The sequence below is a fragment of the Neofelis nebulosa genome, chromosome 10 (genome assembly GCF_028018385.1).
Source record: "Neofelis nebulosa isolate mNeoNeb1 chromosome 10, mNeoNeb1.pri, whole genome shotgun sequence".
NCBI classification, from domain to species: domain Eukaryota; kingdom Metazoa; phylum Chordata; class Mammalia; order Carnivora; family Felidae; genus Neofelis; species Neofelis nebulosa.
The window spans coordinates 57897598-57924279 of NC_080791.1; the positions used below are offsets into that span (position 1 = coordinate 57897598).

Below are 26682 nucleotides of genomic sequence, written 5' to 3' on the forward strand. Positions count from 1 at the left end.
CTGCACTCTGTCTGGCTCTCTCTCTCTCTGTATTTCTCAAAAATAGATAAACATTAAAAAATAATAATTAGAAAAATGCTAAATGTATGAAGCTAGTCACAAAAGACTGTATGTTGTTATGATTCCATTTACATGAATTTCCAGATTAGGCAAATCTACAGACTCAGAAAGTAGATTAGCAATTGCCTAGAGCTGGGAGGTTTGGGTGAGGGTTTGGGGCAGAAGGGGAAGTGTGGAGTGATTGCTGATGTATAGGTATAGAATTTTTCGGGGGGTGATGAAAGTATCCTAAAATTGTGGCAATGTTTACACAACTCTGTGAATATACTAAAAACCATTGAATTGTAGACTTTGGGTAAATTGTATGGGCTGTGAATGCTATCTCATTGAAGCTGTTACTTAAAGAGAAGACTTATTGCCGAAGTCAAGTTTTTGAATACCATGCTGACAAATTTGAAATTTGTTTTATAGATTAAAAACAGAGAAACCGAAGCTAGAAAGAAACAATGGTGATTAAATAGTTTAGTACACAAATGCTTAGAACAGTGCTTGTCACATAATAAGGACTCCATAAATAGTGTTGTTCTTACTGTTATCAGACCTGTGTTTTAAAAAAAATCACTCAGGCTGTAATGTGGACAATTTATTAAAGGAGAATGGGTAACACTTTAGTCAGTGGAAATAAACAGAAAATCAACAAGGAAACAGTGGCTTTCAGTGACACACTGGGCCAGATAGATTTAGCAGATATATTCAGAACATTCCATCATAAAACAGCAGAATACACATTCTTTTTTTTCTTTTTTTTCCATGTTACATGTTTTATTTTATTTTATTTTATTTTTTAACGTTTATTTATTTTTGAGATAGAGACAGAGCATGAACAGGGGAGGGTCAGAGAGAGAGGGAGACACAGAATCCGAAACAGGCTCTAGGCTCTGAGCTGTTAGCACAGAGCCCGACGCGGGGCTCGAACTCACGGACCGCGAGATCATGACCTGAGTCGAAGTCGGACGCTTAACCGACTGAGCCACCCAGGCACCCCTTACATGTTTTATTTTAAAAAGTAAAAGAAAAAATGTAGAACCTTGAAAAAAGGGAAACTACTAGGAAAAGATTTGTTCATATAAAATATTGTAAAATGTCATTTATTTAAAATACTCCATTTTTTTCAAATTGTTACTTAAATTCTAGTTAGTTAACATATAGTGTAATATTGGTTTCAGGAGTAGAATTTAGTGATTCATCACTTACATGTAACACCCAGTGCTCATCATAACAAGTGCCCTCCATAATACCCATCACCCATTTAGCCCATCCCCCACCCACCTCCCTCCATCAACCCTCAGTTTGTTCTCTACAGTTAAGAGTCTCTTATGGTTTGTTTCCCTCTCTTATTTTCTCCCCCTCCTGTATGTTCACCTCTTGTGTTTCCTCAATTTCACATATGAGGGAGATCATATAGTATTTGTGTTTGACTTATTTTGCTTAGCATAATACACCATAGCTCCATCTGTGGTCATTGCAAATGACAAGATTTCATTCTTTTTGATGGCTGAGTAATAGTCATTGTGTAAATATACCACATCTTCTTTATCCATTCATCAGTAAATAGACATTTAGGCTCTCTTTCCATAGTTTGGCTTTTGTTGATAATGCTGCTATAAACATCAGGGTGCATGTACCCCTTTAAATCTGTATTTTTGTATCCTCTGGATAAATAACTAGTAGTGCAATTGCTGGGTCATAGGGTAGTTCTATTTTACTTTTTTGAGGAGCCTCCATACTGATCTACTCTGGAATACACATTCTTATCAAGTGAACATGGAACATTCTCCAGATAGATCATATATTAGGCCACAAAACAAGTCTCAACAAATGTAAAGAGTTCAAAGTCATAACATATATTTTTTCCAACCACAACATTATGAAACTAGAAGTCAACCACAAGAAAAAATCTAGAAAGAGTGAAAATACATGGAAATAACGCTACTGAAAAATGAATGAGTCAACCAAGAAATCAAAGAAGAAATAAAAAACTACACAGAAAGAAATGAAATTAAAACACAAATGGTCCAAAATCTTTGGGATGCAGCAAAAGCAGTTCTAAGAGGGAAATTTATAGTGACACAGGTCTACCTCAAAAAGGAAGAAAAATCTCAAACAACCTAATCTTACACCTACAAGAGCTAGAAAAAGAACAACAACAAACAAACAAACAAAAAACCAAAACCAGGAGAAGGAAGGAAATAATAAAGACTAGAGCAAAAATAAATGATATAGAAACTAAAAAAACAGTAGAACAGATGAATGAAACCAAGAGCCGGTTCTTTGAAAAAATCAACAAAATTAATAAACTTCTAACCAGATTCATTAAAAAAAGAGAAAGGAAGGATTCAAATAAACAATATCACAAATGAAAGAGGAGAAATAACCAACACCACAGAAATAAAAACAATTGTAAGAAAATATTATGAAAAATTATATTCCAACAAATTGGACAACCTGGAAGAAATAGATAAATTCCTAGAAACATGTCACCTATCAAAACTGAATCAAGATGAAACAAAATTTGAACAGACCAATTACCAACAAGGAAATTGAATGGATAATCGGCAATCTCCCAGCAAACAAAAGTCCAGGCAGGACCAGACAGTTTCACAGGTGAATTCTACTAAACATTTAAAAAAGCTATTCTTCTCAAATTATTCCAAAGAATAGAAGAGGAAGGAAAACTTCCAAATTCATGTTATGAGACCAGTATTACCCTGATACCAAAACCAGATAAAGACACTACAAAAAAAGAGATACAAAAATTCTTAATATTTAGAAACAGAATCCAACAATACATTAAAAAAAGCATTTACCATGATCAACTGGGATTTATTCCCAGAATACAAGGGTGGTTCAATAATTGCAAATCAATCAACATGATACACCGCATCAGTAAGAGAACGGATGAAAATCATATAGTCATTTCAATAGATGCAGAAAAAGCATTTGACAAAATACAACATCCATTCATGATAAAAACCCTCAACAGAGTGGGTTTACAAGGAACATAGTTCAACATAATAAAGGCCTCATATGGAAAACCCACAGCTAACATACTCAAAGCAAAGAAAAACTGAGAGCTCTCTCCCTCAGGTCAGGAACAAGACAGGATGTCCACTCTCACCATTTTTATTCGATATAGAACTGGAAGTCCTAGCCACAGCAGTCAGAAATAAAGAAAAAGAAATGAAGAGCATCCAAATTGGTAAGGAAGAAGTAAAACTTTCACTATTTGCAGATGACATGATAAAAAAAAAAAAAAAAAACCCTAAAGAGTCCACCAAAAAACTACTAGAACTGATAAAGGAATACAATAAGGTCGTGGGATACAAAATCAACATACAGAAATCCACTGCATTTCTATACACTAATAATGAAGCAGCAGAAAGAGTAATTAAGAAAACAATAAAAAAGAAAACCATCCCATTTACAAGTGCAAAACAGTAAATACTTAGAAATAGTAAAATACTTAGAAATAAATCTAACCAAAGGGGTGAAAGGACCTGTACTCTGAAAACTATAAAATATTGATGAAAGAAATTGAAGATAACACAAAGAAATGAAAAGACATCCCATGCCCATAGATCAGAAGAAAAATATTGTTAAAATGTTTATATTCCACAAAGCAATCTACATATTTAATGCAATCCCTATCAAAATACCAACAGCATTTTTTCACAGAGCTAGAATAAACAGTCCTAAAATTTGTATGGAACCAGAAAAGACCCTAAATAGCCAAAGCAATCTTGAAAAAAGAAAAGCAAAGTTGGAGGGAATCACAATTCTGGACCTCAGGTTATATTACAAAGCTATAGTAATCAAAACAGTATGGTACAGGCACAAAAATAGACACATAAGTCCATGGAAAAGAAAAGAAACCCCAGAAATAAATCCATAATTAGCTGGTCAGTTAATCTTCAACAAAGAATGTAATGGGAAAAAGTCTTTTCAACAAATTGTGTTGGGAAAACTGGACAGTAACACACAAAAGAATGTACCTGGACCACTTTCTTACACCATACACAAAAATAAACTTAAAATGGATTAAGGACCTAAATGTGAGACCTGAAACCATAAAAGTCCTTGAAGAGAGCACAGGCAGTAACTCTCTGACATCGGCCATAGCAACATCTTTCCAGATGTGTTCACTTAGGCAAGGGAAACAAAAGCAAAAATAAACTATTGGGACTATATCAAAATAAAAGTTTCTGCACAGCAAAGTAAACAACCAACAAAACTAAAAGACAACCTACTGAATGGGAGAAGACATTTGTATATGACATATTCAATGAAGGGTTAATATCAAAAATATATAAAGAATTTTTACAACTCAACACACAAGAAACAAATACTCCAATTTAAAAATGGGCAGAAGACATGAATAGACATTTCTCCACAGAAGACTTACAAATGGCCAAGAGATACATGAAAAGATAATCAACATCACTCATCACTGGTGAAATGCAATCAAAGCCATAATGAGATATCATCTCACACCTGTCCAAATGGCTAAACTCAACAGCACAAGAAATAAGTATTGGCAAGGATGTGGAGAAAAAGGAACACTTGTGCACTGTCAGTGGGAATGCAAACTGGTTCAGCCACTGGAAAATAGTAAGAAGTCTCCTCACAAGTTAGAAATAGAACTACCCTACATAGAAGAATGACACTACTGGATATTTACCCAGAAAATACAAAACACTAATTCAAAGGGCAAATGCACCCTTGTGTTTATTGCAGCATTATTTACAATAGGCAAACTATGGAAACAGCCCAGGTGTCCACTGATAGATGAACGGATAAAGATGTGATGTGTGTGTGTGTGTGTGTGTGTGTGTGTGTGTGCGCGCGCACACGCGTGTGTAATGGAATATTATCCAGCTATTAAAAAGAATGAAATCTTGGGGTGTCTGGGCGGCTCAGTCAGTTAAGCATCTGACTCTTGGTTTCAGTTCAGGTCATGATCTTGCAATTGGTGGGATTGAGCCCCCCATTGGGCTCTGTGCTGACAGTGCGGAGCAGACTTGGGATTCTCTCTGTCCCTCTCTCTCTGCCCCTTCCCTGTTTGCACTCTCTCTCTCAAAATAAATAAACATTAAAAAATATTTTTAAAAAGAACAAAACCTTGCCATTTGCAATAACATGGATGGATCTAGAGCGTATGATGCTAAGCAAAATAAGTCCATCAGAGAAAGACAAATACTGTATGATTTCACTCCTATGTGGACTTTAAGAAACAAAACAAATGAACAAAGAGGAAAAAAAAAGAGAGACAAACCAAGAAACAGACTCTTAACCAAAGAGAACAAACAAATGGTTACCAGAGGAGAGGTAAGGGGGATGGGTAAAATACGTGAAGGGATTAAGAGTACACTCTTGGGGTGCCTGGGTGGCTCAGTATGTTAAGCATCTGACTCTTGATTTCAGCTCAGGTCATGATCTCACGGTTTGTGAGATCAAGCCTTACATCAGGCTGCACGCTGACAGTACAGAGCCTGCTTGGGCTTCTCTCTCTCCCTCTTTCTCTGTCCCTCCCCTGCTCATTCTCTCTCTCTCTCTCTCTCTCTCTCTCTCTCTCTCTCTCTCTCTCTGTAATAAAAAACAAAACAAAAAGAATACATGTAACTTGATGAGGACTGAGTATGGAATTGTTGAATCACTATATTTTACACCTGAAACTAATATAACACTATATGTCAACTACACTGGAATTCACATTTGAAAAGAGAGGGAAAAAATAATAAAGGAGAGTGGTTAAGACTGAAGGCAAGATTATTTGGAAGATAGTTGTCATCTAAGCAAGAATTACTGAAGCCAGGACTATGGTAATGGGGATGGATTTGCAATACCATTGTAGGAGGGTTATTTGTTGATTGTCACATTAGTTTTCTCATTGGTTGGGAATTTATTTTGGCCCCATTTATTCCTGACAGAAGCAGTACTGCAAGAAGTCAGGCATCACGCCATGAAGAGCATGTACAGAACATCCGCCGATTTCATGAATCCCTGCAGCAGGGAGAGGCAGTTTTGCCACATGATGACAAACTGACCACATTGCCTTTGTCCTCCTCCCACACTTCCATTCTGACTTCTCTCAGGTAAGACCCTGTGCTTAGAAAAGACACAAGAAACCATAGTAAAGCACAAGGTAAATGGGCTATGGCAACCTGCAATACTGCTGTTCTGTCAGCTACCACTGCCCTGGGAAGTGTAGGAGGGGACTTTGTCTGTGTTAGTGTTGCATTGGACCCTGGATCCTCTCAAGATTCTTCATAGATAAATCTGTCTCTACTTGGGGCCTTCCATTCCTTCACCGGCTCTATACTATTATATTATTTCCACTAATACAGGAACTTTAGATTATTCATCAAAGTTAATAATTATACAACTTCATATCTACTTTACAATTTATAGACCCTCATCCTGCCCACTGTCCTCCTCACAACCACTGAATTCATCCAGATCACCATCTGTCCTGTTAATGTTTCCCTCTTTGTTAATTCAGCCAGCATCTGAGCCACAGAAGCACTGTGAGAATTGAAAGGGCCATTATAGATCATCTGAATCAGCACCTGGGTTATCTAGTAAGAAGTGTGGTCCTGTGAAAAGGTCTTGGCTTCAGAGTCCAACAGCCTTGACTTCCAGTCCTGGCTCTGCCATTCCCAGAAAAGGAAGGAGATAGTCTGTTGCCAGATAATTATAATGATGTGTGATAAGAGCTGCAGGTTTTCTGGCCAAGGGTAGATGGAGGAATAAGTAACATTCTAAATTGGTTTTGGGAATATTTAAAGAAGTCACACTTGAACTAGTCTTTGAAGGAGAAGGTCAACAAATGTGAAGGACATTCTATGCAGAAAACACACTGAGACCCAGAGGCTTGAAATAGCAAGTCACGTTTGGAGAAATACCAGCAGTACAGTTAGGATACAGCTGAGCCAAAGATGTAAAGAGCAAGGAAAGTTCTGTAGCACCATCTTGAAGGGCCTTGAATGTCAGCTTCAGTTTGGACTTTTAGAACAAATGATCCTCAAGTGGAAAGTGATGGGGAATGGAGGAAGAGAGTGTGTAAAATTTGAGGAAAAAATATTTGAAAGATTTTATATTTGGAAAAAGCTAAAAAAAATTTTTTAAAATTATTTGGCTTCATAAAGCAAACTCAGAAAAGAATTGGCAAAATATTTTTGATTGGTGGAACATAGGTTAAAAAGAATTGAACAGTTATACTATAGACTGTGGGAAATTGTTCAAATTTTTGTATTATAAGGAAGTGGTATGTTCAGATTCTCATTTTAGATTCTCAGCTAGAGACTGGAGGCTATTTAAGTAAAACCATTAACAGTGTGTCTGCATTTTGTTGGGTCACTCACATAACATATTTTAGAATCTACCAAGAAAGAGAAAAAGAAACTCTCGTGCAGTTCTCTCAGTGTCAGCGCTATTGACATTTGGGCCAGATATTTTGCTGTAGGGGGCCTGTCTTATGCATTGTAAGAATTTAGCAGCATCCTTGGCCTCTATCTACTAGATACTAGTAGCTCTCCTGCCCCGATTGTGACAACCAAAAATGTCTTCACACATTGCCAAATGTGTTCTTGGGGCCAAATTACCAGGCTATAAACAACTGCCCTAGAACAGTGGTTCTCAAAAGTTAGTGTGTGTCAGAATCACGTGAACAACTTGTTAAAACAGCAATTGTTCTACCCACCCATACAGTTCCTAATTCAATAGGTCTAGGATAGGGCCTGAGAATTGGCATTTCTAAGAAGTTCTCAGATGATGCTAATGCTGCTAGATCTAGAACCAGGTTTTGAAAACTGCTAGTAGATGAATTCTCTAAAAATGGAGATGAAACAAAATAGCGACTTTGCATTATTACTTCCTTAGATTCACAGAGCCCTAAAACAGTGCTTCTTTTGAGTCACAGCAATCCTATGAGGTCTACAGAGCAAATATTAATAAACTTTTTTCACAGATAAGAAAATTGCAGCTTAGTATTAGTAGGTTCTATACCCAGAACCTCTGACAAGGTCAGTTGGGTTTGCACATTTTCTTTAAAGCTTCACCCAGTTAACATTTGTTTGCATTTTCCTGCTACAAGTGGCAGGTGGCAGACACCCAAATGTAGACACCTAAGTAAGCCACTGTGATTTTTTAATTTTATTTATTTTTTTAATTTACATCCAAGTTAGTTAGCATATAGTGCAACAATGATTTCAGGAGTAGATTCCCTAATGCCCCCTACACATTTAGCCCATCCCCCCTCCAGTACCCTCTGTTTGTTCTCCATATTTAAGAGTCTCTTATGTTTCTCCCCCTCCCTGTTTTTTATTATTTTTGCTTCCCTTCCCTTATGTTCATCTGTTTTGTATCTTAAAGTCCTCACATGAGTGAAGTCATGTGATATTTGTCTTTCTCTAATTTTGCTTAGCTTATATAATACCCTCTAGTTCCATCTATGTAGTTGCAAATGGCAAGATTTCATTCTTTTTGATTGCTGAGTAATACTCCAGTGTGTGTGTGTGTGTGTGTATTTATATATATACATACCACATCTTCTTTATCCATTCACCTGTTGATGGACATTTGGGTTCTTTCCATAATTTGGCTGTTGTTGATAGTGCTGCCGTAAACATTGGAGTGCATATGCCCCTTTGAAACAGCATACCTGTATCCCTTGGATAAATACCTAGTAGTGCAATTACTGGGTTGCAGGGTAGTTCTATTTCTAATTTTTTGAGGAACCTCCATACTGTTTTCCAGAGTGGCTGCACCAGTTTGCATTCCCACCAGCAGTGCAAAAGAGATCCTCTGTCTGCATCCTCGCCAACATCTGTTGTTGCCTGAGTTGTTAATGTTAGCCATTCTGACGGTTGTGAGGTGGTATCTCATTGTGGTTTTGATTTGTATTTCCCTGATGATGAGTGATATTGAGCATTTTTTCATGTGTTGTTTGGCCATCTGGATGTCTTCTTTGGAGAAGTGTCTATTCATGTCTTTTGCCCATTTCTTCACTGGATTATTTGGGTTTGGGATGTTAAGTTTGATAAGTTTCCTATAAATTTTGGATACTAACCCTTTATCTGATATGTCATTTGCAAATATCTTCTCCCATTCTGTTGGTTGCCTTTTAGTTTTGCTGATTGTTTCCTTCACTGTGCAGAAGCTTTTTATTTTGATGAGGTCTCAATAGTTCATTTTTGCTTTTGTTTCCCTTGCCTCTGGAGACATGTTGAGTAGGAAGTTGCTGCAGCCGAGGTCAGAGAGGTTTTGCCTGCTTTCTCCTCAAGGATTTTGATGGCTTCCTGTCTTACATTTAGGTCTTTCATCCATTTTGAGTTTATTTTTGTGTATGGTGTGAGAAAGTGATCCAGGTTCATTTTTCTGCATGTCGCTGTCCAGTTTTCTTAGCACCACTTGCTGAAAAGACTGTCTTTATTCTATTGAATATTCTTTCCTGCTTTGTCAAAGATTAGTTGGCCATATATTTGTGGGTCCATTTCTGGGTTCTCTATTTTGTTCCATTGATCTGAGTGTCTTTTCTTCTGCCAGGACCATACTGTCTTGATGATTACAGCTTTGTAATACAGCTTGAAGTCCGTAAATCCACTGTGATTTGAGAGAGTCGTGGCTTCTAATGACAGATTAAGGATCAGCTTTGTATTCTCTCATTTAATTTGGATTTGATGGTAGAACACAGCAGACTGTTCCTAACAAAAGCATAAAACGACTTTCAATTTACTTCACAGGTATTTAGTGTCTATGTAGTGCCAATTATACCAGGCACATTGAGTGTACCAGAGAAATAAAGAAGGTTGAGATATTATCTTCTGTTACCAAATGCTCATGGCCTAGTTTGGGAAACTAATACATGATAAGAAAACTCAGGTTGGGGGGCACCTCGGTGGCTTAGTTGGTTGAGCATCTGACTCTTAATTTCAGCTCAGGTCATGATCCCAGGGTCATGAGATAGAGCGCCACGTCAGGCTCCATGCTGAGTGTGGAGCCTGCTTAAGATTCTCCTTCTCTCGAGGCACCTGGGTGGCTGAGTCGGTTAAGTGTCAGACTTCGGCTCAGGCCATGATCTCGCAGTCTCTGAGTTCGAGCCCCGCGTCGGGCTCTGTGCTGACAGCTCGGAGCCTAGAGCCTTCTTCGGATTCTATGTCTCCCTCTCTCTCTGCCCCTCCCCCACTCATGCTCTGTCTCTCTCTCATCTCTCTCTCTCTCTCTCTCTCTCTCAAAAATAAGTAAACATTTAAAAAAAAAAAATTCTCCTTCTCTCCCTCTGCCCCTCTACCCTGCTTGTGCTCTCTCAAAAAAAAAAAAAAAAAAAAAGTTAAAATAGTATAGGGACAGAGCAAGGGGAGTAGCTTGAACTCAGGCTCCAGCATTCAGAGGTATGAAGCAGAAATGAACCCAGTTGGGACAGGGCCCATCTATTATGGAGAAAGCACAAGATTTGGAGTCCCGAGTTCTGGAGAATGGTAAGAATCAAAGTGGCCCCATTCAAAGTTTTTGAACAGATTTTTTTTTAAGTAATTTATTCATTATCCATTCAGCATTGATTTTGTGACAAGCACTATGCTGGGTACAACAGATATAAAGGAATCAGCACAGAGCTCACAGTACATCAGAGGACAGAGATGTGAAACAAATGATGTGATTGAAGGGTACAGAACTGTGAGGCATAAAGGAAGACCTCTTAAACCAATTTAGAGGCTCAGAGAAGGCTTGCTTCAAGAAATCACTTACTTGAAAGATCAAGAATGATTGTGAGGTAATCGCTTCTCGGCCTTTTGGCTAAGATCAAGTGAAGAATGACTGTGAGGTAGCAAAGGTCAGTGTTAGTCCAGAGTAAGGCCTTAGTCTGTCAGAGTAAGAGGATGTGAAGACTAGATAGGAATGGTAGTCAAGAATGGTTCCCTACAGGAGGGGAGATTTTTCCTGGACATAGAAGAGGAATCTCATTAGCTAGACATAAGGAGTGGAAAGTTGCCCCCAGTAGCCAGATCATAGTCTGAGAGGAACATAAAAGATGCTTGTAATCCCAGTGAATGACCCTTTTGTCCTGTTCTCCCTTTCTTTTTTTTTTTTTTTTTTTTTTAACAGGAGGAATCTGAGTGAGCTAGATCAGATCCAACGGTACTTCAGTCAGAAGCTCACCAAGCCTTTACTTCCCCTCAGTCCTCAGCCTCCTGCCGTCATGCAGTCCCAGGAGACTCATAGGGACCATCTTGGGCCCGGAGCTAGCAGCCTAGACCCTGACAGCCAGTGCCTTCTGGAGAAATCCAATAACCTGGTGTCGCAAGTCAGCTCCTTAATCACAGGTATGGCTCAGGGCCCCTCTTGTTGAGGAGTTATGGTCACTGGGTGCTATTCAAAAAACATCCCTCAGGCAAGCCCCTATGACAAATGAGAGACCAACAGCTTTCACTATATTATTTATTTACTGTCTTCCTTTTGAAAGGAGAGATTTAAAAGCATGGCACAGGAAATTGTGAAGTGGAAAGCACATTGGACTGAGAGGCCGGAGACCCAGGTCAGGTTCTTGTTAGGTTTTTGCCCAGACTTACGATTTGACTCAGCATACCTTTTCCCTTCTTGAGGATTCCCTAGCCAAAACAAGATGAGAGTGGATTAGGTGAGCTCTTTAGTAGCAGTTCTTGAACTTGTGCCACTCTACTTTCAGGAAAAAATCAACTATAGACATATTTAAAATTCTAATTCTCAGAGGCCAGAAGCCTGCATTTTTAGCAGGTACCTCAGATGATTCTAGATATTGGTGGTCCATAGTCAACCCTTTGAAACACCCCTTAAAGCGGTGGTCCTCACTCTGGCTGCATATTAGAATTCTTGAGGGAGCTTTTCAAGATCCAGATGCCCAGGCTGCATCATAGGTCAGTTACAACAGGATCTTTGAGGGTGCAGACCCAGGCATCAGTGTTTTTCATAACTGCCCAGGTAATTCTACTGTGCAGCCCAGACAGAGACTACTATAGAATAAGTATTTCTCAAAGGTGCCTAAGCATAAGAATCACCTGGGGTACTTATTCTGAAATACAAATTCCTGGGTCTTCTTCCATTCTATTGAATTAGAATGCTGGGTTAAGGCCTGGGAACTTATATATCAGGCACAGTTTGGGGAATTGTGAGAAATCAGTTAGATCAGTACCTTTAGCCATCATTTGGTGTCATTTTTGCCAAAGTAAAATATGTATATTGTACACCGGGATGAATAAGTTTAATTTTCTCTGTTTAAAGTGGAAAGAAGCCATTCATGACTGATAGGAAGTACAAACCTTCTTCCTACCCTCTTTCCCAGATAGCTAACCTGTCAGTAGCCAGGGTTTCCAAAGTACATGCTATATTTGGCTTCCATTTGCTTGGAAATATTCAGTCATCTATTTATTGAGCACAAACACTGCCAGGTACCACTATGTTACTGGTTCAGGAAGATGGACATGACGAGCATTATCTTTGCTTTCATCAAGTGTACGTTCTATAGTCAACTGAAGAAACTGTCCCCCAGAAAGAAAGGATAAGAGCAGAATGGAGGCTTGTTTGGGGTAGAGGTGAGAGCATATAGAGAACCCCTTTAAATGGGTATATTAAAAGAGGAGAGAGAAGAGAAATGAGGATTGAAGCTAGAGGACCTTGAAGCCAAGTTTGGGAGTTTAATCTTTATCCTGGAAGAAAATGGGGAGTTCTAAGCAAGGTGATGACAGAATGAGAACTGACTTTTGTAAGGAGAGGATGAATTTTGAAAGGGAGAGAGGACTAGATCGAAGAAAACAATTTAAAAAAAATTTTTTTATGTTTTTTAAAATTTATTTGTGAGAGAGAGAGACAGAGCATGAGTGGGGGAGGGGCAGAGAGAGAGGGGGAGACACAGAATCCAAAGCAGGCTTCAGGCTCTGAGCTGTCAGCACAGAGCCCAATGCAGGGCTTGAACTTGTGAACTGCAAGATCATGTCCTGAGCCAAAATCGGACGCTCAACTGACTCAGCCAACCCAGGCACCCCTCGAAGAAAACAATTTAAAAAAATTAACTTCCCCAGCCTCCATCGTGTCTTAGTACACTTTGGAAGAAGTCATTACACAAGTAGGTACCAGTGAATCTTGAGGGTGAGTTACTGATGTGGAGGAGGGGGTCTCATTTATGCCACATCTGTGTGCCAGGTCCTTTGCTGGACTCTAAAAATGCAACATGAATCAGGTATGTGGTCTCTGCCTTTAAGAAGCTCACAATCTGATGGGGAAAATATACACAATAGCATCTTAAATGCTTCCTTATAGAACAAAGCTGTATAGCCATCCCATCCAGCTGGTGCACCTAGGAAGGCTTCCCAGAGGAGATGCAGTAGAGCAGGGCCTTGAAGGATGGACTGTTATGTAAAAAGCAGAAAGACACCTCCAAGACAGAAAGGATAGTTCAGGCCAAGGGATCAGGATTGACTAACCTCCCTGGTTCCTGTTCCTGTTTGCAGGTAGAGATGTTCCATTTTCATACATCTACTCACTCCCTTACAACATGAAAATTGATAATGTATTAAATTTAGCCAGCACCTCCTATAGGCTGAGCACTCCCATCAGGTGCCATGAGGGAGATGTGACCCCACACCCCGAGAGTCAAATCTGCCTCCCAATTCCTAACATTCTCTTCTTAAATAATAATGTAAACAAACCATTTAGTAGTTCTATTTATTAACTTATTCCCTCCCATTTAATCACAAAAACAATTTGAAATGACTGGTAGTTTCCACTTGTTGTTTATATATGTGCCACAAAGTGTGTGCTCATTTATCTGATGTATTCTTTACTATAACCCTGTGCAAAGGATGGTATTAATAACATTTTAAAGATAAACAGGTTGAGAGAGAATGGTTTGCTCATGACCACAATAAGTGACAGTAGAGATTTGAACCCAAGACTGACTAGCTCCAGAAACCTCTGCTCTTTCCATAATGCCATCCTCCCTCCATTTGCTCTGTAATAAACCTCCCCTACTTTACCAATTGGGTGATAGATTAATTGCTTTTATTTTCCAAGTAAAATATATAGTTTTAATAACTGTCATCAAATAGGTAAATAAGTAGATTCTCATTTTGGTTTTTAATATAGGTAATTACTGAAGTAAATGGAAGCATGAACATGCCTACCAGGACTCCTAGCTCCCAAGAATTCCTGAGCATGAGCAGATAGTCTCTGAAAGCGTTTCCACAGATGTAACCACAACTATAAACAGATTAGATTTTGGTCCTCTGATGTTAGAATAAAGTGCTAGAAATTGTACTGCCTTGAATATAGTTTCGCTGACTTGGGTGGATTAACGATCTTTAAGATTTTTCAAAGTCTGATTGCAAGAATACATCTGAAGCTAGAGCCTAGCTTGGGAAAGTTGAGTGGTCTGTGGCCCTACCTTGTAGTAAGAGTGATATCTGTTGCTGTTCAGATCTGCAGACCATCACCAGGAATTCTCAAGCATCTTTGAGTTCTCACCAAGCCAGGAGTAGAAGCGGAGAAGTCACCACCCTACCAGATGCTCAGGACACAGGGGCCATGCAGGAGCGAAGAACAGCTCCCAATATGTCATTGGCACAAGTGCTGGATGAGGGCAGAAACTGCCTAACTCCCCCTACTCTTGAAGAGACTTCAAGCAGAAGAGGACTGCTCCATGAGTCCCTGGGGCACACAGTACCCGATACAAGGATGCAGAGCAGTGAGGAAACTGAGGCAGACCCAGTCTACAGCGATGAGGACTATGAAGAAGACATCATTGAGCCCAGGACCCTTAATGACATCACCACTGTGACAGACAAAACTAGCCCTTGGTCCAGTTTCATGTCAGACACAAGTGAGATCATCAGCCTTCAGCCTGATGAGGTGCATAGGGAAGGCCCCTATTGTCCTTCAAAGCCTTTCCCCAGAGAGGAGCTCAAGGGTAAAAGTAGCCCTCTGTTCAGCCCAGGAAGAGCTGTCAACCCCCACCTGCTTAGGCAGGGTTCTCCTAGGCAAAGTCTTGTTGCTTGTGACGGTGAAGCCTCTCAGGCAAGGGATGGAGAGCCTGCCTTAACAGACCCGCAGCTCATCTCACAAGTAACACTCTCAGGAGCCCAACAGAGCAAAACCTCCATGGGACTGAGCTCACCAAGAGCAGATCAGGACCAGGAGCCCAAGCCAGAAGCCCAGACTGAGAATGAAGCTGCCTCCACGGAGCTAAGTGACTCTGCTGATAGCTTTGAGAAATTCCCTCTCAGCCTAGCCTCCCAGAGCAGAAAGGAAAGCCATCAGGGCCTACCCATCAACTGCCCTGACATCCATCAGAAGCAGGCAACATCTGGATCAGAGGTGTCCACAAGGCAGAGTCTCCTGTATCCTTTGGTATTTCCCACAAGTAGCCCCTTACGCCATTTCTAGCATTTTGGATGCTAGCACTAGGCCAACCTAGTGTGAGTGTGAGCATGAGCAGTGGCCTCCCTCATGGAATGCACTGGGAGATATAGGAAGCTCCTTCCTTCACAAGACTTGCCGGTCCTAATAAGGTGCTATGATGCTACTGTTAACCCCTGCCCTCTGAAGCATAATGTTTTGAATTAGGTGTAAGTGTTAGTAGCACATTCATTGGCCTGGCCCAGCCTGATTTATTAAATTAATCTATTAGGTATTTTACACTTGAAGGCAGGGCTCTGGATGTAAGGAATGAGACCATTAATCTCAGTTGAAATAGAAATGGAGGGTGCAGAGAGAGGGAAAGGGAGAGTACTAGCAGTGATTGAGTATTTACTATGTGCCAGGCACTTTACATACCTTTTCATTCCATCATTGTAAGTCCTGAAGGTATCATCATTTCTATTTTGCATTTAGGGAAACTGAGGCCCAAAGTTATAGTGACTTGCCTAATACTTCATTTTTTCAGAAAAAGGCAAGTAATAACAAGGAGTAAGACAAGGAGAGAGGAAGTGGGCACAGTTGAAATGGACTTGCCCAACTCCCCCTACCCCCCAGAAGGATAGTGTCAATGGAGAGAAGGGGCACCTGCCATTCCCCCTCTTCCTTTGAAACACAGATGGCCCTGTAATGGGAAGAACTACCTAGACCCATCGACAGCCCTCATATCTGTTACCTACCCCGCTGAGCAGATCAGTTCACCTGGCATCCCAACGGCAAGCAAGGGTTACTGCACAGCTACCAGTGAAGGAGGCTGCTTTACTGAAGAGATCTTTCTCTACCCGAAGCCAGGGGGCCTGTTTTTGACCCTTCTAGACCCATTTTCTTATTACTTGTGTGACTTCAGGCATACAATTTAAACTTTCTGAGCCTTAGTTTCTTCACCTATAAGATGGGGGCAGTAATCCCTTACCCACCAGACTGTACACTCTCTAGGTGGGTCAGGGACCTTGTCTTTTTCTGTGTCCCCAGCACCAGACATTACACAGAGAAGGGATCAGTAAATATAGATTGAATTGAACTATCCTAATTTCACAAGATTCCTGAGAAAATCAAATGAGTTTGAAACATTTGTACATACTGTATGATGTGATTCTTATTGCAGAGCAGAGAGAAACTAAAAGGTAGAGGGTAGGGATTCAGAAAGGCTGAAACTATGAAATGGCTGGAGGGTGAGCACTGAAAGCAGACCGCCTCCAGTGGAGTTCCTTCCTAGCCTCACTCAGCCTGGGTTCTGACGATGCTGCCTTTACAGTCAATTTAGTTGTGCTCAGAATACATGGTTTGTGCTGGAGCAGTCACATGTGACCAGGTCCTAAGGGTAGTGCTCTAATTCAGACCTTCCCAAGTATTCATCCTTTCAAAAAATGGGTATTGCCAGGCTTGGTGCTCTCCTGAAGACAGATTTGAAGTAGACTTTACCTTAAGAAGTTCCTATCATGAGGCAGGAGACAGGCAGTGATAGAATTTATTGTTCTAGGTGTTGTGATGAAACCTGGACAAAATGCTAGGGAGCAAGAGGAGGAAGCTGCCACAACACTGGATGTATCCCGGGAAGAGAGACAGTGGAGCTGGACCTCAAAGATGAATAGACATCCTGTAAACGAGAAAATTCTAGTTATAGTGAACTGTGTATGCAAAGGCATAGCCAGGTGAAAGAGCCTGACCTGTGGGGAGCAGTTCACTCTGCTTAGAGTCCAGGGGTACATGAGATGGTGAGCGGTGAGGCAGGGCTACATCTTAAAGAGCCTTTCATGCCTGGCTAATCTAATCTACATCATAGATGGGAGAGAATTAGGCGCAAGGAAGAGAAAAACAAATACAAAGTAGACTTAGTTCTGTTACAAGTTGCTAGGTAAGTGATGTCATTGACTGGATAGGGGCTAGCACATAAAGACAGATAGTTTTGGAGGAAGGTACAGATTTCCATTTTGGACATATGCCTACAAGACATCCAAGAGGAGGCCAGCTATAAAGGTAGGTGTCTCCGGAAATAGATAAGGGGAGCAGGCAGAGCATGGAAAAGGAGAACCACCCACACAAAATGGAGCCTTGAGGATACGCTTCATTCAGTAGATACTTATTAAAAACTTACTATGTCCCAGGTACTGTGTTAGGTGACAGGAACATGACTGAAAAAGAGATGAATAATCTCTGCCCTCTTGGAGCTTAAATTCTAGCATGAAGAACCATGATAAAACAATTTGAACCAGAACCATATTTAGCTTATTGAACAGAAACAAAAAATTGGAACATCAAAGTAGTCCCCTCCCAAACTGAATTAGTGCTTTGATTGAACAAATATTTTTGGAAACACCATGTTCTCAGCACAGTACTGGGTACATCTAGAGGGTACACAGGAAAAGTATAAGATGTGGTACTTGACTTCTAGGGCTCAGATGCAGACTGGGTGAACCAGCTATATCCACAGACAGCCCCTCATGTAGAGCCCTCATTCCTGGATGTTGGCAGAGGACAACTGGGAGGACCAGCCTCCTTCAGTGTCAGGCATCTCCCTCCAGCCTAAGACACTGTCCTTGGGGCCACCTTCCAACCCAACCCTGTCTGACTGGCTTCTAATGGGTCAGTTGTGGGTCAGCAGGACCTCAGCAAGTATCATTTAAATGTTGCTGCGTACCAGCCTCATGCAGGGGTCTAGGGAAATAATGAGGTAACTGAAGAAACTACACCCCCCTTGCCTTTGAGAAGCTTCTGGAAGGAATACTGAGAAAAATTGAGCATCCTAGCAGAGTAAAACAAGCGTTGGTCTGTGTTGTGGACTGTGCTGTAGACTGTGGGGAAGGAGGGATCACTGAGGTCTAACATTAGGAGAGGAAGGATTTTAACTGACCCTTGCAGAAAGTATAGACTGCGACTTGTTAGGGGTGGGCAGGGCCTTCCAGACAGAAGGCACTATTGTACAAGAATAAGTTGGACAAGTAGGGATGACTAAGGCCAGTGGAGATGCCAGTCTGGCAAGGGGGGCAGATTTCAATGTATCTGTGCCCCTTAACTACCATTATAGCCCGGAACCCATTGTGGTGCCCAACTTCTTTTTGCCTCCTCAGCAGTTGGAGGCCTCCCTGCGGATCCTTTCACTCTCTACAGCTTTGCCACCGCCAGTCACAACAGATCAGGTAAGAGAACAGCTGGCTGACCCCCCTCTCCTAGAGTCCTCATCTCTTCCATGAAAGCATGGGCACAATGCAAAGCTGCCCCAGGCCAGATTCCTGAAAAGGCGGCAGCAGTGGTCACTCTCCAAACTTGTGCTGAGCACATTCTGGGGGCCCAGAGGTGCACGAGGTGCTCAGGAACAGTGAGGAAGTGCAAATGAGTTAAGAGCAGGGCATCATCAGTTAAGATGATATGTGGAAGAAACAGTGCAGAAACATTAAAAATAAGACTCAGCCAAGAAATGAATACTGAGTGCTGTGGGAGCTCCACTAAGCCAAAGGTGGGCTTGAGCAGAGGAAGCTTCAAGCAGGAGATGCAACGTCAGCAAACTGTGACAGATGAGTTAACATTTGGAAGAAGAGAATATCAGAGATATACCTGTTGTTGTTTACAGAACACCTTGTAACCATCATTCATCCAAGCTGGGTGGTTGGAACCCAGGTACAGATCCCAGCTCTCCTCTTTGCTGCCTTGGCACAGCTCTGGACCTTTCTTACAGGTGGCAAGAAAATATTAATAATACTATAATTACTTTTGTAATCATTCAGCATATACTTACTGAGTACCTGTATCAGGCATTGTGCTAGGTTCTGAGCATACAGTAGTTAAGTAAGACAAATTCCCTGCTTGTGGAGTACAAACAGTAAACAACAACAACAAAAATATTGACAGATTGTGATGAGTACTAGGTGTTCTGATAAAAGAACAGGGTCTCTGAGGAGGCAGTATTTAAGCTGAAAGATGGTGGTCATGGTGGTGCTTGCTGGGCACTGTTCAAAGCACCTTATATTAACTCTTTACATTCAGCAACCTAATGAGGTACATATTTTATCTCTGTTTTTAAAGATGAAGAATCTGAGGCACAATCTAGAGATTAAGTATCTTGGCTCATACAGGTGTTAAATGATAGAGCAAAAATGGGAACCTAAGCACTCTGGTTTCAAAATCTGTGTTGCTAACTACTATACTTAGAAGGAGCCAGGGGTGCCTGGGTGGCTCAGTCAGTTAAGCATCTAACTTCAGCTCAGGTCATGATCTCACGGTTCGTGAGTTCAAGCCCCACATCGGGCTCTGTGCTGACAGCCCTGAGCCTGGAGCTTGCTTCTGTGTCTCCCTCTGTCTCTGCCCCTCCCCCGGCTCGCACTCTGCCTGTCTCTCAAAAATAAATGAAGATTAAAAAAAAAAAAAGGAGCCAGCCATGTAAGAAACTTGGAGAGGAGTATTCTAGGTGGAGAGAACAGCAAATGCAAAGTCCCTGAGGCTGAAAGAGCTTGGCATGGTCTAGGAACTGACACAGAGCCAGTGGCACTGGAACATAGAAACTGACATAATGAGGCCAGAGGGCCCAGAGCACACAGGACATGTAGCCACGAGAAAGAGTTTAGATTTATTCTAAATGCTAAGATATCCTTTGAAGTGTGTTAAGCAGGGGAGTGAGATCTGACTTAAATTTTAAAGAATTCACCCAGGGTGCTGAATAGAGGATGGGTTGTCTTTCAGATTTGGTAGCATGATGGTCAAGAGTAACTGCAGTGATGTATTGGAGAAAAGAGCCAAAATAGTGCCTGTGTACCAGGCACTTATTCTAAATTCTAGGGGTGAACCAGGCATAAAGCTCTTGCCTCATGGAACTTAAAAAAACAAAAAAAAAAAAGATAATTTCAGAGAATAATACATACTATGAACAAAATATATTAGCCTATTAATTGTAATAGCTAACTCATATTTAATGCTTATGCAACAGACATAATGCTAAGTGCTTTCGTGTATAAGCTCATTTAATTCTCCCAACAACCCAGTAAGATGGGATATTGTTATCCCCATTTAAAAAAAGGAAAATTGAAGCTCAGAATTTTCCATACAGACCAAAAGATATTATTTCTATTTTATATAGAAACTGAGACCCATAACAGTTAAGTCACTTGCCCAGGGTCTCCCAAACAATAAGTGACTTAAAACATATGATTTAAAACTCTATGCTTTCCATCACACCACTTTAAAATCATGACCCTTGACTTAAGGTATATTTTTCTAGCCGATTTGCCTTTATATGGGTTTCATTTTGTACTTAACACTTAAACATTTTTTATGCTCTTCCAGAGCCTACTTTGATGACCAATTGGGTCAGTCCAGAAACATCTTGAGAGCCTGGGGGATAGTCCTAAAGAAGAGCCATCAGGTGTCTGATCCCTTGACTAGTTTTCCTTCTCCCTCAACTTCCCCAGCACCATTTTGAGGACATCTCATTTATTTGGCACATGGATCAACCTAAATTCTCATACATCTTAGTTTTTATCAGGTTTGTAAATCCTTCCCAAAGGAGAGGAGAGATGCCAGTCCCGACCCAGGAGCTCTGCATCTTTGTGGCCTTTATTCCTACTCTGGTTTCTGGTCACCAGCTCCTCTCCTTCCTCTTGCATATCCCATACATACCCATCAGGAGTTATGCTAGAGTCACAGACCTTGATCCAGGTACCAAGCACAAGCTTTTGAGCAAGGCACCCATGAAGTGAAATACTGAATCTGCTACTAAGTTAATTAAGGGATCTTGAGCAAGAGACTTGACCTTTGAGTCTCTGTTTCCTTACACATAACATCAGGCTAATGAGTCTTACCTAATAGAATGATGGCAAGAACTACCCTAGAGGAAAAAAGTAGACACTGTTGGTTCCCTTTCCCTCTTCCTCTCCCAGCCAAGTGGGTGAAATGTCAGTGAGTCACACCCCCCAGGAAGGGAGTCTGTGAGCCACTTTGAGCTGTCATCTCTCACCTGCCACACAGACCCGCCGTTCCTTCTTTCATATTTCTGCCCTCATGATGTCCCAACTCCCAGGAATTTACTGTCTTTGATCTATTATAAGATAAAAGTGTGGGAGAGGGAGAAATACGAATTTTCACTTCAATTAAAGGACATGTTTAGTTCCAAGAAGATAACAAGCCTCATATATTTTTCAGCCGTTTTTCTTTCTTGCTCACAGCAAAACTCCATTGTTTGTGTGCTGTTCTCAGGGCCGCCTCTCTCCTCAGGACCTCATTCTGGGTCCTAGTTAGGGTAACCAGTCATCACAGTTCACCCAAAACTGTCACATTGAAAGTCCCAGGCCCAAGAAACCTCAGGAGATTGGTGCTCCTCACTAACAATGACCCTCTCTCACTATTTGATGCATTCATAGCAGCATATTTTCTGAATCTGGTGCTCTTGGTTGCTACCCAGTGCTTGGTAATGTAGGAATCAAATTAAGTATGTATTTAAGGCACTAGCAAGTAGAGGCACCAAAAGCTAAGAGAAAAAAAAAAAAAATGTAAGGATTACATGTATTTTTTAAAGCATTGAAATAGTTATCATGGAATAAATCAGAACTTTGATTCACTTCATTATATTCGTTTTAGATCTAATTGTGAATTATATTTGGGCAGCGGCACCATAATCTTCTCAGCTTACAGTCTCTGAAGGCCTTAAAAGTGGCCTCACTTTGAAGAATTTAAGACAAGAAATAGACTTTTATATTTACCCACATACTATTTCTGGTGTTCTTCATTCCTTCTTCACATCCTGATTTTTTCGCTCCATTTCCCTTCAGCATGAAGCATTTCCTTTAGAATTTCATGTATTGCAGGGGCGCCTGGGTGGCTCATTCGGTTAAGCGTACAAATCTTAATGTCGGCTCAGGTCATGATTTCACAGCTTGTGGGATGGAGCCCCATGTGGAGCTCTGCACTGGCAGTGCAGAGCCTGCTTGGGATTCTCTGTCTCTCCTGGCTCAGCCCCGCTCCCCTGCTCACATGTGCATACTCACTCTCTCTCTCTCAAAATAAATAAACAAACATTTAAAAAAAAAAAAAAAAGAATTTCATGTATTGCAGACCTACTGGTAACAGCTTCAATTGTCTGAAAATATCTTTTTTTGCCTTCACTTTTTAAGGATATTTCTTCCACTGGATATAGAATTCCAACTTGAATTGTTTGTTTTAGCATTTTAGAGCAATCATTCCATACTCTGACTTACATTGTTTCTGATGAGAAACAACCATCATTCTTATTGTCGCTGCCCCAAATATAATGTGACCTTTATTCTCTGTTTTTAGGGTTTTCTCTGTTTTTCAACAGTTTGACTACAGTGTTCATAGTTGTGGAGGATAGGGGAGAAACACATAGGTCTATTTAGCAGTATTAGCAATGTTTTAGTACTTAGGTTTGGTTCTGTTGATCTTCAAAAACAAAAGAGCCAGTTATTTTACCGGCTGAATGAGTTTATTCTGGAATAGTAGAGGTATTGCACTTTGGGAACAAGCAAACTATGGTAGACCATATGGAGACACAAGCTCCTGCCATAAATCTGCCTGTGAATGTGGAGCAGGGAAATAGAATAGTGGCTGGAATAGCATAGGCGATAAAGATAAAAGGTTTTGTTTTATTTCATATGGGAATGGCTACAGCTTTCTTTATGCTAATGCAATGATCCAATAGAGAAAAGGAGAAGGAGAAGGTGCAGGAGAGGGAGAGAAAATAGAAAAGATGGTCCCTGAGTCAGAGGGGGCATGGGATCCAGAGCACATGTGGAGGTAGCCTTTTGAGAGGAAAAAGAAAACTCACCCTGTAGCATGGAGGAAGATGGAGAAGGTCGAGAAGATGGGTGCTAAAGCAAGTAGGATTAGAAATTTGGTGGTAAGGTTTCCCATTTGATGAAAGCTTCTATTTTCTTATCTTCTGTTCTCTGTAATGTCTCAGGCCCTGTCAGCAAAGTGAGAGTCGGGGAAGGGAGGGCAGGAGCCTTGTCCTGTACCCTCATTTGGGAATTTCATCTATTCTGCCTCCTCCTAAGGCTGGCCTTGGCCCTGAAGATTGAAGAGAAGCATTTTGAGAGGCTGCTGGGCTCTTCCCAAGGAGTGTCCTAGGACTGCTGTGCTATAGCTAACCTGCTGTAGGGCCAGGCACACAACTCATCCCTGCAAAAGGAAAGAGCATGTAAGTGCTGGCTCAGCTGCTCTGGCCTCGCCATCTAAGGGAAGGCCTAATCCTTCACTCCAAGTTGAAACGATGCCCCAGAGCCCAGGAACCTCCTAGACAGTCTCCACTTCCAGCATCCGTGAAACAGGTTTTTTTCCTGCTCCTTCCCCAACAGTATAGTCGATCTAGGTCTCTGTGTGACATGAGTCAAGTCTTCTGACCTTTCTGAGTCTGTTTCCTCATTTGTCAGATGGGATTATCAGGCCTAACAGGGAAGTTGTAGAATGCCAAGTGCCACACAGAGAGGGTATAGAGGCCAGCCCTGAGCTCTCCTAGTCATGACTGCTTCATCTCCGGTTGTCACCTCTTCCAGGAGGGGAGGAAGATGGGAGGACTGCTACACAGTCAACCAGTGGCAGTTTCATATTACTTGTGAATCAGGTTCTGCTGCCTCTGCTTTCTCTTACCTCTCCTGATAAAGTACCTCTTCACTGGGACAGCTTCTTGGTATTTACGTAAAGTTACTTTTTTGGTTGTTTTGTTTTTTGTTTTTTACTGTAAAGTCACTTCTGATTCTGTTTGCTTAACTGCTTGTGGGCAAACTAGTTTTATCAACTTCCTTAAAGGGGAGGAAGGAGGTAGAAGATGAGACAGCAGTATTTTACATCCTGTTTTCCCCAGGTTTATGTCCTTTGCTCTTGTAGATGTTTCTTTGGGAAAATCTCAACCACTCCCAAATACTTCAGTTATTATTTACAGTTTGACGACTCTCAGATCCTTATTTTCAGTCTAGACTTCTTTTCCATGCTACAGACACACATGGATCCAACTGTATCCTGGCCATCTTTTCCTTGATGTACCTCAGACAGTTCACTATGTCCCAAACTTGAACTTGTCACCTTCCTTTGCTTCCCCCACTCTGCCATCTGCATTGCTTATCTCTGTAAACCCAACTACTATCATGTGGCTACTTCTGCCAGAAGCATAGATATCATCTTCCCATCCTCTTGCTCCTTTATTCCCCATGACCTGACCGAGAGCCAATCTGCTCTGTTTGGCTCGGTCAGGGTCTGTTAATTCTACCACCTTTTATATCTACTCACTTCTCACCATCCCATTATCTAGTCTCAGTCATCTTCCTCATGACTCTTTCTGACTAGTCTCAGTCATATCCACTCTTTCACGCCACTGGAAGGGAGAGGGACTCTTCAAGGTTGCCACAAAAACTTTATTTATTGAAAAACCCATATTCTTAAACCACTTATCAAATCTGAGTGCCCAATTTATTTGACCTCAGCAGCATGTAACATAACTGATCTCTCCTTTAAACACTTTCTTCACTTGTTTCTAAGGTATCAGTTCCTCTTGGTTCTCCACCTCCCTCGTGGCTGCTTCTGCTCAGCTACCTTTGCTCGTTCTCCCTTATTTCCCCTACTTGGTAATATAGGAGTCACCCAGGACATAGTCTTGATACTTCAGTCTTTGCATTTGCTTTCTAGATGACCCCATCTAGATCTCAAAGCTTCAAGTCCCCTCTGTTTGCTGACAACTGCTGATGGTTATCTTAGCTCGCATTTCTCTTGTAAACTCTAGACTCATATGTCCAACTGCCTACTCAGCAGCTCCATTTGGATATCTGAGATACTCGAATGAACACTCACTTCAGATTTTATTCCTCAAATCTGTTCCTCAGCCTTCCCCATCTCAGTTAAGCAGCTACTCTATGCTTCTAGTTCAGTTGTTCAGGCCACAACCCTTGGAATCACCTCCAGTGCCTCTGTTTGCAGTCCACCAAGAAATTCTGGCAGCTCTGTCTTTAAAATATATCCAAATCTGGGGCGCCTGGGTGGCTTGGTCGGTTAAGCGTCCGACTTCGGCTCAGGTCATGATCTCGCGGTCCGTGAGTTCGAGCCCCGCGTCGGGCTCTGTGCTGACAGCTCAGAGCCTGGAGCCTGTTTCAGATTCTGTGTCTCCCTCTCTCTCTGCCCCTCCCCTGTTCATGCTCTGTCTCTCTCTGTCTCAAAAATAAATAAACGTTAAAAAAAAATTAAAAAATATATATATATATCCAAATCTAACTACAGTAAAACCTTGGTTTGCAAGCATAATTCATTCTGAAAACAAGCTTGTAATCAAAAGCACTTGTATATCAAAGTGTATTTCCCCCTAAATTATCAAAACTCAGATGATTTGTTCCACAACCCAAAAATATTCATATAAAAATGATTTCAGTATTGTAACATAATACAAAATACAAAGAAAATACAAAATATAAAGAAAAATAAATTAACCTGCACTTACTGTTGAAAACTTAATGGTTGGTGTGAGGGAGACAAGAGAGGAGGGTTATTGTGTAGGACAACTTTCACTATCACTAACAGAATCACTGCTATCTATTGGCTTAGTGGAATATTTTTCTTTTTGGGCAACAGGAACTTATCCAATGACACTTGCTTTTGTCTCCTTTTGAGGAGGCAATGTGACCTTGCATTGTCGTTAAACAGATTCATCACTCACACTGCTACAGCCTTGTTCAGGTTCTTTCTTTTCTACAAAATTTTGTACTGTTTTCCACATTTTACACATCTCCCTAATCTCATGTGAAGTGAGGGATTCCTCTGCCTTTTTCTCCTCCTCTGCAGACGAGATGCAGACATAGACTTCTTATAAAATCTTGCAATTTCAGCCACTCGTGTAACTCGTTTGTACTTCTTGATGATTTCCTTTACTTAAACTCCACCATAATCATCTCCTTCTTACTGCCTTTCTTTCCAGCCTTTTTCTGCATGGGGGCCACTGTACATGCTCACATGGATGTTGACTATAGTACAGTATTAATAAACTTGTCATATATTGTATTTAATGTAACTGGCAATAAGGCAGCAGAGGAAAGGGTCTCTCTCTGCAGACACCCTGACCTAGAATGAAGCAAAGTATTCCTAAGGTTACTCTTGTATGGAAAAGCAAAGGATGGTCCATGGGTGCTTTGAAGTGACAAAAAATACACTAGTGCCAGTTGTGGGCACCTTCCAACATTCTGAAAAATCACTGATTTCTGCCAA

The 26682-nt window shown here is 41.0% G+C and overlaps 1 protein-coding gene and 1 long non-coding RNA gene across 12 annotated transcripts in view; one reads left to right on the forward strand and one right to left on the reverse strand.

Moving 5' to 3' along the window:
- The window catches only part of LOC131487274 (uncharacterized), a 33779-nt gene extending 15255 nt beyond the window's left edge, over positions 1–18524 (reverse strand). The window contains exons 1-2 of the long non-coding RNA XR_009249693.1: positions 16921–18524; positions 13512–13574 (exon numbers count right to left, since the gene is read on the reverse strand). This is a non-coding gene — a long non-coding RNA (uncharacterized LOC131487274). The remainder of the gene's footprint in view (positions 1–13511; positions 13575–16920) is intronic.
- Positions 1–26682, forward strand: part of C2CD3 (C2 domain containing 3 centriole elongation regulator) — a 144567-nt gene that overhangs the window by 109041 nt on the left and 8844 nt on the right. For 7 of the 11 annotated variants that reach the window (XM_058687784.1, XM_058687791.1, XM_058687786.1 and 4 more), the window contains 4 exons: positions 5988–6152; positions 11161–11378; positions 14504–15422; positions 18524–18635. In XM_058687784.1, coding sequence (XP_058543767.1) covers positions 5988–6152; positions 11161–11378; positions 14504–15422; positions 18524–18635 — 1414 coding nt within the window. Of the gene's footprint in view, positions 1–5987; positions 6153–11160; positions 11379–11518; positions 14135–14172; positions 14344–14503; positions 15423–18523; positions 18636–20772; positions 20867–26682 lie in introns of those variants that run through there. The other 4 variants (XM_058687789.1, XM_058687793.1, XM_058687795.1 and 1 more) reach the window with 4 other exon arrangements.